General features: G+C 45.5%; 1 protein-coding gene across 4 annotated transcripts in view; it reads right to left on the bottom strand.

Annotated features, from left to right (window-relative positions):
- LOC119951941 (E3 ubiquitin-protein ligase XIAP-like) overlaps positions 1 to 16569 on the bottom strand; it is a 45303-nt gene that overhangs the window by 21554 nt on the left and 7180 nt on the right. For all 4 annotated transcript variants that reach the window (XM_038775335.1, XM_038775337.1, XM_038775336.1 and 1 more), the window contains exons 2-3: positions 15101 to 16128; positions 946 to 1045 (exon numbers count right to left, since the gene is read on the bottom strand). In XM_038775335.1, the coding sequence (XP_038631263.1) occupies positions 946 to 1045; positions 15101 to 15986 (986 nt within the window). In that variant the 5' untranslated portion in view covers positions 15987 to 16128. The remainder of the gene's footprint in view (positions 1 to 945; positions 1046 to 15100; positions 16129 to 16569) is intronic.

Genomic DNA, 16569 nt, shown 5'->3' with positions numbered 1-16569 from the left:
ACCCAGGTTCTATCCCGGCCCGGGTAACTGCCCATGTGGAAATTCCACATCCTCCCCGTGCTAAATTGCCTCTTAATTGGGAGGGGCGGGAGGGGGGGGGGGGAGAGAAATAATTGGGTACATAAACTTATTTTGTTTTTGAAAAACACTTCACTTCCTTAGATTTTTCTGGGCAATCTGTTGATGGAGGATTCTTCCAAACTGGCTCAGTGCTGGAAATCTGAGACAGGCAAATCTCAAGAAACCATGCTCCCTTTTTACAGCAGTAAGTGCTGTATTCTAGTGAGTGAAGAGTTTAAATGTTGAAAGCTTCTTTGAAAAGCCAGAGAGAGAAGGCAAGGGGAAAAGGGAGTGCACAGTAGTGAAGTCAGGTCTGGGTGGGGCTTCAGTTGTGGAATTGCACTGAGTTTTCTGTCCAGTAGTTCCTGGTTAACGTTCCAGGTAAGCAATTTGGAACCAAAAACTCTGACTAACTCAGAGCAGGAAACCTTTCGGAGGGTCATGGGGAATTACCCGTGAGAAGTTGGGTGGCACGGTAGCACAGTGGTTAGCACAGTTGCTTCACAGCTCCAGGGTCCCAGGTTTGAATCCCGGCTTGGCACCCAGAGGTCAAGAAACTGCCATCGGACTGCAAACAGATCTGACATTCAAAAATGGGCTCCTGACAAGGTGCCCAGGAGGGAAAACAATTTCCATCCAAAGAAACCCGTACACAAAGTGCGAAGCTCCACTTCAGGTCTGGTGGCACTGCAGACAACAACTTGTTTCGCGGCAGCACATGATCTGGTTTGTAAAGCCAGAGGGGTAAGAAATAGTAAATAATAGGAACAGAAGTAGGCTATTAATCCCCATGAGCACTGAGCCAATCTAGAACAGCAAAGATTCAACAGCAAAATCACTTGTATAACCCTATGCAAATAGTTGAAAACATATTTTGTCTTTTACCCTGGAAACCATTTTGCATGCTGCTCCCAAGCTTCATCACTAGATTCCCAATTTCTCAGGCCTCCATCACAGTGAAAACACTTTACGTTGTCTTCGTTACCTAAAATTTAAAGCCACAATTTAGCATTTTTCATAATATTTACTGAGACAGCTTATAAATGTTGCACAATTGAATTTGTTGAAATATAAAAAGGCTGTAACAAAGCACTAAAAATATATTTTAGACCATGCTTTTCTCATGAATACAATGGAGGGAGACGCCTCAGGAGCAAGTACACCAAGTTGCACGTTACTAGGCCATACAGATTAGCAGGATGCCAGTTTGCCGACCTCGTGATCAACTGACCACAAGTGCGACACTGCAGAGTTGCGGATATAAAAATAAAAGTCACTGTCAAAAAGTCACTGCCTTCATCAAAATGTGCTGCACAAGTCGAAACAAAAAGAAACCCCATCGTCTCTTAAGCAGTGAGCGAGCTAAATTTTCCTGCCAACTCATCGAAATATTATGCTGAAATTTATGAATGTGGGTTTGTGAGAAGTCAATGACGTGACAGGTGGGTTTCCCGGAAGCAAAATTTCAGAAGAGTACTTCTCCGCTACAAACTCAACATGTGCAAGTGTGAAATTGCTCTGGTGAGCCCACAAGGGAGGGGGGCAGACTGGAGGGGCTACCATTCAAACAGGCCCAACACAAATTTTGCTACCTCATTGAGTTCTACAAAATCATGAGAGGTATAGATAGGGTGGATAGCAAGAAGCTTCCCCCCCTCCAGAGTGGGGGACTCAATTACTCAGGGTCACGAGTGCAAGGCGAGAGGGGGGAAAAGTTTAAGGGAGATATGCGTGGAAAGTTCTTTATGCAGAGGGTGGTGGGTGCTGGGAACACATTGCCGGCGGAGGTGGTAGAAGCGGGCATGGTAGTGTCATTTAAGATGTATGTAGACAGATACATGAATGGGCAGGGAGCAGAGGGATACAGATCCTTAGAAAATAGGTGACAGTTTCAGATAGAGCATCTGGATCGGCGCAGGCTTGGAGGGCCAAAGGGCCTGTTCCTGTGCTGTAATTTTTCTTTGTTCTTTCTTTGTACAGCACACACAGAATTTTCCCTGATATTCTAAACTTGGGCAATCGCAGGAGCAACTAAATTAAGTTGCATACGTGTAAACATCCCGGATGAGATCCCAACATTTATTAGGATATGATACAAGGGGCAGCACGGTGGCACAGTGGTTAGCACTGCTGTCTCACGGCGCCGAGGTCCCACGTTCGATCCCGGCTCTGGGTCACTGTCCGTGCGGAGTTTGCACATTCTGCCCGTGTTTGCATGGGTTTCACCCCCACAACCAAAAAGATGTGAAGGGTAGGTGGATTGACCACGATAAATTGGAAAAAATGAATTGGGCACTCTAAATTTATTTCAAAAAAGGATACCGGACAAGAACCCCCAAACACTTTTTTTAAAAATTGCAAAACTGAGGGGGAAATATATATTGCTCCGGGAGCGATTCAACTGACAAATAGGGATGTGTTACATTAAAATAAAAACTTTATTCTTTTTAAAAAAAATTTAGAGTACCCAATTCATTTTTTCCTATTAAGGGGCAATTTAGCGTGGCCAATCCACCTACTCTACACATCTTTGGGTTGTGGGGGCGAAACCCACGCAAACACGGGGAGAATGTGCAAACTCCACACGGACAGTGACCCAGAGCCGGGATCGACCCTGGGACCTCGGCGCCGTGAGGCAGCATGGCTAACCCACTGAGCCACCGTGCTGCCAAAAACATTATTCTTAACACAGGATGAAACAATATCACAGAAATTGCTTACAATTAAACAATTGTTAACAATAAAAGGAAACACTAACTTCTAACTGATACCTTTCTGTCTCAAATTAAGCAAACGCCACAGGTCAAAAGCCACTTATAAATAACGTTAGTAAACACAAGGTTACTTGATAGGCACTTGAATAGAGATTTATTGGAAATACTGTTTGAAGGGAGAGAGCGCGAGTGTGAGAATTTTTTTAACGAAACAGCCTGCAGATCCTTATGTCTGTGTCAGACTGCTGCTCAACTGCGCAGCCTTTGGCAAAAGCTGCTGCTCAGCTGAAACCTTGGAGCAAAACTAAAAGCCAAACTTCCTGCTACAGACCTGGCTCCTCCCATTAACTACATCATTTTTATCCCACTATGATTCCCTGACCTGCTTACCCATGTCTAAACACAATGATAGTGTGTCTTCACCGGTTCCTAGATAAGGAAAAGATCCTGAGGTGGGCGAGGCAGACGAGAAGATGCACCTGGTGTAGCCACCTGGGGTGGCCACTGCCCAACACAAAATGGAAGATTACAAAGAATGCAGGGAAAATGGACATGTTGCAAAAGCGCTTGTGTATTCTGACTGCTGTAGAAACCAGACAGCACTGTGAAAAAAACAAGTTAGCATACTAATGAGGCGATGCCCGGTGATTCCCAGGTACAATGGAAACAGGTTAACTCAAATCGCTACAGAAGTAGTTCAAAACTTCTTAACTAGTTAACTAGTTAACAAAACTAGTTAAAGCATGCCGCTGTTCAGAGAGACTTGGGTGTGCTAGTGCATGAGTCACAGAAGGTTGGTTTACAAGTGCAACAGGTGATTAAGAAGGCAAATGGAATTTTGTCCTTCATTGCTAGAGGGATGGAGTTTAAGACTAGGGAGGTTATGTTGCAATTGTATAAGGTGTTAGTGCGGCCACACCTGGAGTATTGTGTTCAGTTTTGGTCTCCTTACTTGAGAAAGGACGTACTGGCGCTGGAGGGTGTGCAGAGGAGATTCACTAGGTTAATCCCAGAGCTGAAGGGGTTGGATTATGAGGAGAGGTTGAGTAGACTGGGACTGTACTCGTTGGAATTTAGAAGGATGAGGGGGGATCTTATAGAAACATTTAAAATTATGAAGGGAATAGATAGGATAGATGCGGGCAGGTTGTTTCCACTGGCGGGTGACAGCAGAACTAGGGGGCATAGCCTCAAAATAAGGGGAAGTAGATTTAGGATTAAGTTTAGGAGGAACTTCTTCACCCAAAGGGTTGTGAATCTATGGAATTCCTTGCCCAGTGAAGCAGTTGAGGCTCCTTCATTACATGTTTTTAAGGTAAAGATAGATAGTTTTTTGAAGAATAAAGGGATTAAGGGTTATGGTGTTCGGGCCGGAAAGTGGAGCTGAGTCCACAAAAGATCAGCCATGATCTAATTGAATGGCGGAGCAGGCTCGAGGGGCCAGATGGCCTACTCCTGCTCCTAGTTCTTATGTTCTTATGTAAAACAATAAGCCCCAAGAACCGCCCAGTGATCGAGGGACTGCCCCGTTATTGGGGAAATTCAAATCAATCGATTGGGAAGAGACGCAATCGATTGCGAGTGTATAGAGGGTCCGCCCAGGTGGGCACGAGACCCTGGGAGAGGTATAAGACAGAGACCCCGACCCCAGCTCTCTCTCTCAGCCGGCCCTCTCAACAAGAACACCTTTGTCGCAGCTCTCGAACTTTACCACGGAAAGGAGGGGCCTGGCCAGCAGCCGCCATCAAGTGTCATACAACACACGCTACGAGAGTAGACACTCCTGACCCCTTTAGTCCACACCGACTAGAAGCCTGCGGATCCAGGACAAAGCAAGAGGCCGTTGTTCCCTGATCCAGCAGTTCCCTTATTCCAGATAAATATTGGTCTGTTAGTGGTAGGATTACCTAGTCTTGTAGTTTTATATGCATAATTAGTAGATAACTGTATTATAATAAACGTGTCTTGTTTGAACTTACTAATTGGTGTATGGAGTTATTGGTCTGAACTTGAAACTTGTGGCAGTATCTTAATGATACCTGGCGACTCTAGAGCTAAGGAACGATACAGAGCCAAATTGAGTATAAAGCACACTCACCCAGAACGAGCAACACTGGGAGAGGAGCGAATGTCGCAGGACCTGGGACCGGATCTGATGAAGGGGAGGGCTGGGTTTAATTGGGTGAAGGCTGCCCTCTTTAAAAAGGGGGCGAAGTTTGGGATATTGTACCCGGCATGCCTCTGGGTGACCTTTAATAACAAAGAGCACTGTTTTCGAACACCAGAGGAGGCGACAGACTTTATGAGACACCAGTACTGGCAGGTGAAAGAGGGCATTGAACTCTGGAGGGGAGGAGAGATGAATGTGGTTTATTTTTTCCTGTTCTTTGGTAATTCCTGTATTCTTTGTTCTGGTGCATGGGGCACATTTATCCTCTCGAGATGTTTTGATGCGATGAGGGGGTGAGTGCACCTTTTAGACTTGTGGGTTTTCTTTCTCCTTTGTTATTTTTCTTGTTTGCACTTGTTAGTTACAACGTGCACGAGCGGGGGAGGGGGGTAATCAGTGGGGGCTAGGTTTACGCACCTTGGGCGGGGGCTGCCGGCACGGTAGCACAGTGGTTAGCACTGTTGTTTTACAGCTCCTGGGTCCCAGGTTCAATTCCAGGCTTGGGTCACTGTCTGTTCTGGAGTCTGCATGCTTCCCTGTGTCTGCGTGGGTTTCCTCCGGGTGTTCCGGTTTCCTCCCACAAGACTCGAAAGGCGTGCTGTCAGGTAATTTGGACATTCTGAATCTCCCTCCGTGAACAGGTGCCGGAATGTGGTGACTAGGGGCTTTGTTGCTTGTAACTTAATTGCACTGTTAATGTAAGCCTACTTGTGACAGTAATAAAGATTATTATTATTGTTGTTAGTTACCGGGAGCACAGTGTGTGTGTGTGTGTGTGTGTGTGTGTGTGTGTGGGTGGGGGGGGGGGGGGGGGGGGAGGAAAGAGATGAGCAGGTGGTTAGTGAAGTCGAGGGTTAGTGGTTAGTGAAGAAGGTGTCGTTGCAGTGGCGTTATATGGGGGGGGGGGAAATGGTGACGGTGGACATCCGGGGTTGGGCACATGGAACGTTAGGGGGCTGAATGAGCTAGTCAAATGGTCACGTGTTTTCATGCACCCGAGGAGTTTAAAGGCAGATGTGGCCTTTTCAACAAGAGACACATTTGAAGATTGGGGACCAGACAAGGCTAAGGAAATTGCGGGGAGGGCAAGTTTTGCATTTGGGGTTAGATATGAAGGCGTGTGGGGTGGCGATGCTGGTCAGTGTGTGGCATTTGAGGTGGGGAATATAGTAGTGGGTTCCGGGTGGCAGTGGGGTGGGGTGGGGTGGCAGTGTTGGGTGGGTGGGGGGGGGGGGCGCACGGTATTTTCTGGGCAGGCTGGTCCCCAGGTTGGAGCCTGGAGACGTATCTTATTAATATGGAGGGAGTTGAAGCCCCCGAGTGTAGAGACCTGGGTTAGTGACATGGCTGGGTTTCTCAGTCTTGAGAAAATAAGGTTTGCCTTAAAAGGGTCAATGTTATGGTCTCCTGGAAGTGGCAGCCGTTCGTCGACTTTCTCGGGGAAAATTAAAAATGTCAGCAGATGCAGTATTCCAAGGGAGGGAGGGGGGCAGATTGTTGTTGTATGGTTGAGGTGTGTGAAGTTTGGGCTGGGGGGGAAATGTTTATTTTGCCATGTTGATGTCATTGCTTTTGTTACTGTTGTGAAAATTCTCAAATACCTTAATAAAATATTATTTAAAAAAAATATGAGGCAAGGGAGACCAGTGAGCTCCCCTATATCGCAGGCCTCAATATCTCCGATCCTGAAGAAAGAAAAAAGATCCGGAGCAGTGTGGGTCCCACTGAATATCACTATCGAATGCGGATGCCAAGTTATTGGCTGAGATTTTGGCCTCGGGGATGGAGGACTGTGCCTGGGGTGATGTGGTGGTGGTGGTTGGAAGAGAGAACCAGATAGGGTTTGTAAAAGGGAGTCATATCGGCTAACATCAGGCATCTGGTAAATATCAAAATGATGCTCTCGGAGGGACAGAATGTGGAGGTGGCAGACGCAATGGATGCGGAGAATGCCTTTGATTGGGTAGAGTGGGAGTATTTGTGTGAGGTTTTGGGGTGGTTCGGGTTTAGGCAGGGGTTTGTGGATTGGTTTTGATTGTTGTACCAGGCGCCAGTGGCGAGTACAAGAACGAATCAGGTGAGTTCAGGCTACTTTAGACTGTATCAGAGGACAAAGCAGGGATAGCCACTGTCCCTGTTGCTTTTCACCATGGCGATAGAGCCACTGGCAATGGCGCATAGAGCGTCACGAGGTTGGCAAGGGATAGTGGTGGTGGTGTGGGGGTGGGGGGGGGGGGGGGGGGGGGGTGGAGCATAGGGTTTTGTTATATGCGGATGACCCGTTGCTGTATATATCAGGTCCACGGGAAGGCATAGAGGTTTTATGGACATTTTGGTGGAATACAAATGGTTTACAGGGTATAACTTAGACGTGGGGAAGAGTGAGGTTTTCCCGATCCAGGCTAGCAGACAGGAGGGGAGCCTGGGCAAGCTGCCGTTTTATGGTAGTGGGGGCGAGTTTCAGGTACCTGGACATCCAGGTGGCGCAGGGATGGGAGCAATTACACAAGCTGAATCTGGCTCGGCTGGTGGAGCAAATGAAGGGGGCGTTTAAGAGGTGGGATGCGCTTCCGTTGACATTGGTGGGACAGGTGCAGTCCATGAAGATGACTGTGCTCCTGAGGTTTCGGTTTGTATTCCCAAACACCTCGTTTTTTATCTCAAAGGCCTTTTTTTTTTAAAAAAGGAATATAATTGATATCAGGATTTGTGTGGGCGAGGAGGCCCCACAAGTAAATAAGGCACTGTTGGAGCAGCGGCGAGCAGGCTGGCCTTGCCAAATTTAATGACTGACTACTGGGTGGCAAATATTGCCACGGTCAGGACGTGGGAAGTGGGGGAGGGGTCGTACGAGACCAGAGGTAAGGGTAGTAGTTTGGGGGTGCTGTTGACAACACCTCTGCCGTTCTCGCCGGCAAGGTACTCCACAAGTCCGGCAGTGCGGCCCACAGGGTGTGGGGACAGTGGCAACAGCACTCGAGGCTTGAAGGGGTCTCGGTTAGGGCTCCAATCAATTGGAATCAAAAGTTTGCTCCGGGGGTGGTCTGGATGAGGGGGTTTCTGGGTTGACGGCGGGTGAGGATCGAGCGGTTTGGGGACTTATTCGTTGGGAGCAGCTTCCCGAGCTTGGAGGGACTGGTAGAGGAGTACAAGTTGCCCAGTGGAAACGAGTTCAGATACTTACAGGTGCAGAATTATGTGAGAAAACAGGTGCCGACCTTTCCTGATCTGCCGCCCCCACTACTATATTCCCCACCTCAAATGCCACACACTTATTGACCAGCATCGCCACACACCTTCCCCACACACCTTCATATCTAACCCCAAATGCAAAACGTGCAGGATAATATGCTGTTGAAAACAGAGGTTGCTGAGGCCAGAGTGTCAGAGATATATAAAGAATTGATGGATTGGGAGGGTGCCTCGGTAGGAGTAGTTAAGCGAAAGTGGGAGGACGACCTGGGGTGAGATGTTCACATGTTCTGGGCCTGCCCGAAGCTGGAGGGATTTTGGCGGGGGTTCGCTGACAAGATGTTGGAGGTACTGAAGGTGAAAGTGGTTCCGAGTCCAGAATTGGAGTGTTTGTCGTGTCGGAAGACCCAGGATTCCAGGGGGTGAGAGAATGGGAACCACAGACAAGAGAAATTGAAAAGGAGCAGCAGCAGCTTGTACCAGACAGACAGATGAGAAACATATAATCAGCATAGAGCAAGTAGTGGCACGAGTTGCGGAATCAGAGCTTAATCATTTATCCAAGCATAAAAAGCATAGTATCCTTTAGGTAAACAAATTTTGGCGAGGCCAAGAGCAAAATGGGAGAAAGCAAATTATTACCTGACATTAATAATAATAATCGCTTATTGAACAAGTAGGCTTCAATCAAGTTACTGTGAAAAGCCCCTAGTAGCCACATTCCGGCTCCTGTTCGGGGAGGCCGGCACGGGAATTGAACCCGCGCTGCTGGCCTTGTTCGGCATTACAAGCCAGCTCTTTAGCCCAATTACAGTACAAAGGTGAATAGAAGAAGTTTCAGGCAAACATTTATTTTAATCTGATTAGATAAACAAGGAAGCCATGTTGATCAAAACACAAATGTCAATGAAATGAATGAAACAAGGTTAGATATGGATGGTAGCAGGGCAGCACGGTGGCGCAGTGGCTAGCATTGCTGTCTCACGGCGTCGAGGTCCCAGGTTCGATTCCAGCTCTGGGTCACTGTCCATGTGGAGTTTGCACATTCTCCCAGTGTTTGCGTGGGTTTCACCCCCACAACCCAAAGATGTGCAGGGTAGGTTAATTGGCCACGTTAAATTGCCTCTTAATTGGAAAACAAGAATTGGGTACTTTAAATTTATTTTTAAAAAAGATATGGATGGTAGCGTAGGCAGTGTGCTGCAGCAAGTCGGAATTTATGGATAGCGCTGCGTTCGAAGACAACCACATCTGTAATAAATGTCTGCATCTGCAAAGGTTCAGTTCAGTTCAGAGCTGTTGAGCTGGACACAGGTGCAGACAGAAAGAGATACCTGGACAATTTGATCCATGGACAATTTGATCCATGGTAGTCCCATCCCTTCAGTTAAGATAGTGTTTCAAACCCCGTAGATAAAACACGTCCCATTAATTTTTTAGGATATTTGAAAACCCGGCTCCACATTTAAGCTTTAGAGCACACTCTCCGCACAACTGCAGTCTTTAAAAAGGTTACCCCCAGCTTCCAATGGGCTCACTTCCCATTTTGTTGAGTTGTAATACCCAATGACCAAGATGGGCCTTTCCCTCAGCCTTCTGAGAAATTCCCAACTGGTCTCCAATAACGTAGTTCACTCCAGGGGTTCTTTTCCCCTGCAATGCCAGAATGAATCTTCCCCATATCCTTAAACATTGACAGTTTCCATCTCTTTGGCCAGAGAACACCTTCTCACCCACAATCCATCTGTAATATAAAGAAACAAAAACCGTATTCCCTCTGTGCAGCTGTTGTCCTCATCTCTCCACCAGTCAGTGCCCAAGGTTTTTTTTAAAAATCAGACTGCCTGGGGTCTCCCAGACTGCATAGAGCAAGATCAGCTGCCTTCTCTTTTGTATTCAGGTTTCATTAAGTCTCAACCTGGACTCCCAGTCCCCGTGGCAACCATCATCTGTTTTACCATAAATTAAAAGAGACAGTACAAAACATAGCCATTTTTGAAATGAGAGGTTTTATAAGTGACTGATTAGCAATTAGGGACAGGAGGATGAGGCGACAGGTCAGCACGAAAGGGGATACAGGTCGTCTGGCTCTGTGCTTTCTAGCCTTTTAAATAATGAAGAGTCACCTCATTGAAATTTACTACATTCTAACAGGGCATGACAGGGTGGATGTAGACACGATGTTTCCCTTGGCTGGTGAGTCTAAAACCAGGAAGCACCTGAGGATAAAGACTGAAATGAGGAGGAATTTCTTCACTCAGAGGGTGGTGAATCTTTGGTGTTCTTTACCCAAGAGAGCTGTGCAAGCTCAATCACTAATCATATCCAAGACAGAAACTGATAGATTTGTGGACACCAATGACATCAAGGGATATGGAGAAGTGACACTGAAGGTGATGATTAGCTGTGATCAAATCAAATGGAGGAGCAGACTCGTTGGGCTGAATGGCCTTCTCCTGTTATTCCGACAAGTGCCTCAGTCTTCAGCCTTATCCAACATACCTTTTGCTACCCGTGTGATTGCGGACAAAGTCTGGTCATCTATCACCTTGGTATGAGAGGCATCTCAAGGGTAGGTGGGGTGGGACAGGAGAGAACACCAGGTGGCAAGAAATCAAAAGGAATGTGGTAGTGATAGGAAACAACATAGTTAGCGGGACAGGTACAATTGCAATGGTTCTGAAGGTGGTTGCCTGCCAGGGTTCTAGGCACGTCATGACTGCAGAGAACTTGGAATGGGAGGAGGGTCCAGCTCTTGTCCTCCTTGTTGGGATCAAAAACATGAAGAGCAAGCCCACCTGAACTGGGTGGAATCAAGGTCTCAGGGGAAATAATAAAATGGGTCAACCACAAGGATATGGGGAGTGGTTCAATGCAAGCTAGCTTAGATCATTTAAAAACAAACAGAAGGGAATTGTAATAATAAAATAATCTTTGTTGTCACAAGTAGTCTTACATTAACACTGCAATGAAGTTACTGTGAAAAGCCCCTAGTCGCCACATTCTGGCACCTGGTCGGGTACACAAAGGGAGAATTGAGAATGTCCAAATTACCTAACAGCACGTCTTTCAGGACTTGTGGGAAGAAACCGGAGCACCAGGAGGAAACCCACGCAGACACGGGGAGAGGTGCACATAGTGACCCAAGCCAGGAATTGAACCAGGGATCCTGGTGCTTTAAGTAACAATACAGGTTAAAAGGTGGCGCAATGGTTAGCCTCACAGCACGGAGGACCCAGGTTTGATCCTGGCCACAGGTTACTGTCCGTGTGGACTTTGCACATTGACTGCGTGGATCTCACCCCCAAAACACAACGATGTGCAAGGTGGATTAACCACGCTAAAATTGCCCTTTAATTGGGATAAAAGAGAATTGGGTACTCCAAATTTAAAAAAATACAGCTCAAAAAGGGAAATCTAAAAGATGCTGAGTAATTAAAACTAGGAGAAAAAGTAAGAAATTAAGGTAATTTGTTGGAGCAGAAGCACAGGCGAAAGGTGAGTGGTCCAAAGAGGCACTCTTTGTACAGTAAAATAATAAATTGATTGAGTTGCAATTATAAGTTCAGCATGGACGATTTGACAGGGCAACTTTACTGAGACATAGCTGCGAGGCTATCAAACTGGGAACTAAATGCCAAGTGAAAGATCTGTAGAAAAGCTATAGAAAATTGTGGAGGGGAGCGGTAGCCTTTGTGATTAATAATGAAATCAATTCAACATTAAGAGGATACGAGAGACAAACAGGCAGTGGAAACCTGATGGGTTAAAATTAAGAAATAGAAAAGGATTTAAGACTGTAGTACAAATTGGGTATTGGTGCCTTGGTAATAGCTGTCAAGTGGTAGGTCGTTTATATGCAGTGATTAGACATACACGCAGCAAAGGCATAAAAGTTTTAATGCGGTTAGCAGACCAGCCCGTCACAACACACAAACATGAAATTCTTGAATATGGAACTGTTTTCTGCTGCAATATGTCCGAGAACCAAAGACGGGGCATACCATAGAATTAATGATAAACGACCAAATTTAGTTAACTTAACTATATGTGAACATTTATCCAATTGCAATCATAACACAAAAGGTTCCAACACTGATCCCTGTAGGACATCACACAGAGCCAGAGTTTTACAGAACAGAAAAGGCCCTTCAGCCCAGCACATCCACACCAACTCATGAAGCACCCAACTATTCTAATCCCATTTCCAAGCACTTGAAATGCCAATGCATGTGCTCATCTAAATACTTCTTTAAAGTTGTGAGGGTTCCTGCCTCTAGCACTCTTTCAGGAAGGGAATTCCAGATTCCAACCACCCTCTGGGTAAAAAAGATTTTCCTCACATCTCCTCTCAACCTCTGCCCATTACCTTGCAATTCTCACATTTGTCGACATATCTGCCCTTCTATTTCTCCTGACTTCTATTGCACACTCCCAGCAATTTGATCGCCTCCTATTTGTTACTAAATTCTACCCAAGTGGCTTCATTTAAGGAGCCTAATAAGATAGCATCCCTGAGTACTGCTGTGGTGTTCTCTCTAATCAATAATGCAATTCCCCCCCACTCTTATCACACCTGACATTTCTATATCCTGGGACTTCCAGCTGCTAGTCCTGCCCTTTTTTCAAACAAGTTTCTGTGATTGAAATAATGTCATAATAACATGTAATCAACACTGTCATAGGGCAGCAATGTGGCGCAGTGGTTAGCACTGCTGCCTCACGGCACCGAGGTCCCAGTTTCGATCCCGGCTCTGGGTCACTGTCCGTGTGAAGTTCGCACATGCTTCCCCGTAATTGTGTGGGTTTTGCCCCCACAACCCAAAGATGTACAGGCTAGGTGCATTGGTCACACTAAATTGCCCCTTCATTGGTAAAAATGAATTGGGTACTCTAAAATTTTTTTTTTTTTTTATAAACTCAGTCATAAATGCATTTTAGTACCAATCCTCGCATGTGGGTTATCATACCCCTACCTGCTCTGCCCCCTGGACTTGCCTGGTTTATCCTGCATATTTGGTTCCATCTTCTCACCCACTATACTGTTACTTAGAATCCCATCATCCCCCCCTTCCAAATTAGTTTAAACCCTGCCCATTAGCTTGAACACCTCCTTGCTAGGATATTTGTCTCCCGTCAATTCAGGTGCCACCCATCCCGCTCATACAGGTCCCATCTGCCCCAAAAGCGATCTCAAAGATCCAAGAATCTAAAGCCATCCCTCCTGTACCATCCCTCCAGCCACACATTTATCTGACCATCTCTCCAGCCACATGTTTATCAGACCTATTCTCCTATTTCTATATTCACTCACCCATGACACAGGAAGTAATCCCAATATCACATTACAGGTCCTTTTGTTTTTTTAAAAAGGTCTACCGAACTCCCTAAATTAACTTTGCAGGATCTCCACCCATGTCATTTGTACCAATGTGTACCAAGATCTCTGGCTGATAACCCTCCCCTTTCAGAATGCCCTGTAGCCATTCAGTGACATCCTTGACCCTACAAGGGAGGCAACATTCAATTCTGTTGTACTCGCAGCAATAAAAACATCTGTCAGTTCTCCTCACTGTTGAATCCCCTACCACTACAGCTCACTTTGGCCTTCTCATAGAATTTACAGTGCAGAAGGAGGTCATTTGGCCCATCGAGTCTGCACCGACCTGCTGCCCAGCAGAGCCAACTGCTGTGCCACAGACGTGGCTGCTGCTTCCCGTCCCCCCACCCCCCAGAGAGGCCAACCCTTCAACAGTATCCAAAATGTTGTATCTGTTTTGCAAGGGAATAGCCACAGGAGATTCTTCACTGCCTGCCTCGCTCTCTTGCTCTGCCTGGTAATCACCCATTCCCTTCCTGCCTGTGGAGGCTGAGCTTGCAGTGTGACCACCTCTCTCTTTCTATGTGCTCTCCATGATACTCTCCGCCTCGCAAATGCTCCGCAGTGTTCCCAGCCCTTCTCCAACTCAGAACCTCAGGCTTCCAGGAGCTGCAGGTGGAGGCACTTCCCACACATGCTGGTCCTGGGAACGTTTCTAGTCTCCCACATGGAGCAAGAAGAACAGACCACAGCTTGGAGCTCTGCTGACATGTCTTACTCGGTCACATCCTGTCAATTGGAGTACCTGCCCATTATCCCTACTCCATTTCCTAAAGCTCAACTAACTTCTGAACCAGGTCAATAATTTGCCTTCATTCCATGAGCCTCAACATGCATTAAGCATCTCTCAAGTGTATAAAATGCCTTCTGGAAAGGTCTCACCCCCCACAACCCAAAGATGTCCAGGGTAGGTGGATTGGCCATGCTAAATACCCCTTAATTGGAAAATGTTTTTCAAAATACCTTTGAGGTCCGTAAAAATAACGTCCATAGACAACCCCTTCCCAAAACCTTGATGACCTCCTCAAAAGAGAAACAAATTGGGTTCACAAAACTTCCTTAATTATAGATTGCAGTAATATCCCTTTTAGAAATGAGGCTTTGTAAAATATTCATTGACAGGATATGGGTCATCAGTGGCTAGGCCATACTTCCTAAATCAAGAGAACTTTGGAACATTACAGTTACGGCACCTGCTATTTCCTTCAAACCGCTGGAATGGAAAACATCTCATCTTGGGGATTTACCAAGTCTCATTATTTTCTTCATTAAAATGTTATTTTGCTTGCAAAACCCATTCCCAACTCAATATTCATTTCCTTGGGATGTTCAGCATCTTATCCTCTTCTTCACAGACAAACTTTTCACAGTAACTTCATTGAAGCCTACTCGTGACAATAAGCGATTTTCATTTCAAACACCAACACAAAAATAATTATTCAACATGTTCGCCATTTCTTTATTTTCAGCAATTAAGTGCAATGGGCATTTTTAACTGCAGAAAATAGACAGCAAATCACAACAACTGTTTTATTCAGCTCATGCTATACTTAATACTTCGAATGTTTAAGAAATTTACAATACCTGTGCTGTAAAATCCAGCTCTTGCAAGGTTGTCAGCATCAAGTGCAAAGTGTTCTGGGCATTTGAAGGTCTGAAGCCTGGAGTCAAATGTTTGCTTGTCTGGGTGTTTGGGTGGATAAAAGTTTGCTTCTGCAACGCCATTTAATGGCTGGTTAACATCTGTTCTGCTGCAATTTGAATCAATTGGTATGTTTCCAACAGAATGTCCTGAAACAAAAGCACACATAGGAAAATGTCTCTTGTGCTCAGACATTGCTCGATCACCAGGTTCCCAATTTTTCATTAGCCCACCACAACAAAAGCACTGTACTTGGTCATCTTTGTTGATATAATAGAGCCCTGCTTTAGCAAGTTCCCTCGGTGTTACAATGACGTAACTAGGCCAGGTGGTGAAGGTTTTGAGTCTGGCTTCTTCGCTGCACATTGCAGGATTCTTGGGTCGTAGATGCGACATGTCCTCGACACTCCTACTTCTCACAGGATCGCTGACAGATTGATTATGATACGGGCGATCGCAATTCAAGTGGTTGCACGGGCCATTCTCGGAAGGGTGGTGACTAGCTACTTGATCGGAGTTTATACGGTCATGAAGTATGAGCGGAAAACTGGAGTTGACCATTTGTTCATTCATGTGTGTACCGTTAATAAATGGACAAGCTGGGAACAGCAGTCTGTGCTTGCTTACAGCAGAGTCTCCATGTTGCCAGTTTTCTACTTCACCACCACAGCTGAAGCATTTAACCTGGTCTTTGAAACCGGTATAAAAGAAACCTGCTCTGGCCAATGTTGCTTCTGACAGTGGGACATTACGTGGAAAGTCAATAAATGTTGCCAGTCGATAGATTTCATTTGAGAGGTCTTGTTTACAATCTGTTGTAATATCCATGATGGAGAAAAAATAATAATCCAGATGGAACGCTTATTAAGCGACAGATTCTTGGATTTTATCTTCTCTCGGTATTTGGGGTCTCTCCAATATAATGGTATGAACAGCCAACTTCTTTTTGCTGAAATTCTACTGTGCCCACCTGTAAAAAAGTAAGCATTCATCACTGCAAAATCACTTCTCCCGATTCAGTCCAATGCAACTTCAAACCAAAACTAATTAAAGGCATCAGCTTCAATTTTACTCATTACAAATACGCATGTTGCAGTCAGTTAAACATACTAGATATCTGAAGAAAACATTTTCAAGTAAAATAGCATTGTTTAAGTTCTCAGAATTCTCACTTCAGAATGATTTATATTTTTCAACACATCCACTACAAAATGGCCAGCAACTGCAAAGTACAAACAAATTAAAACAGTTCCAATGTGTCTAAAAGCTTTGTTTCTTGCGCACACAATTTTTATCTTTTAAAACAGTTTTAAACATTTCAAGAAAAGAAATTTTAAAAGTAATCTTTCCCCCTCGTCAGTAAAATGCACCTCCCATATAATCCCCCTGGAACAGCGACCTACCAGAGTGT

Source organism: Scyliorhinus canicula, chromosome 17 (genome assembly GCF_902713615.1).
Source record: "Scyliorhinus canicula chromosome 17, sScyCan1.1, whole genome shotgun sequence".
NCBI classification, from domain to species: Eukaryota; Metazoa; Chordata; class Chondrichthyes; order Carcharhiniformes; family Scyliorhinidae; genus Scyliorhinus; species Scyliorhinus canicula.
The sequence above is the reverse complement of the archived record's forward strand: the minus strand, read 5'-3'. Positions and strand labels throughout refer to the sequence as shown.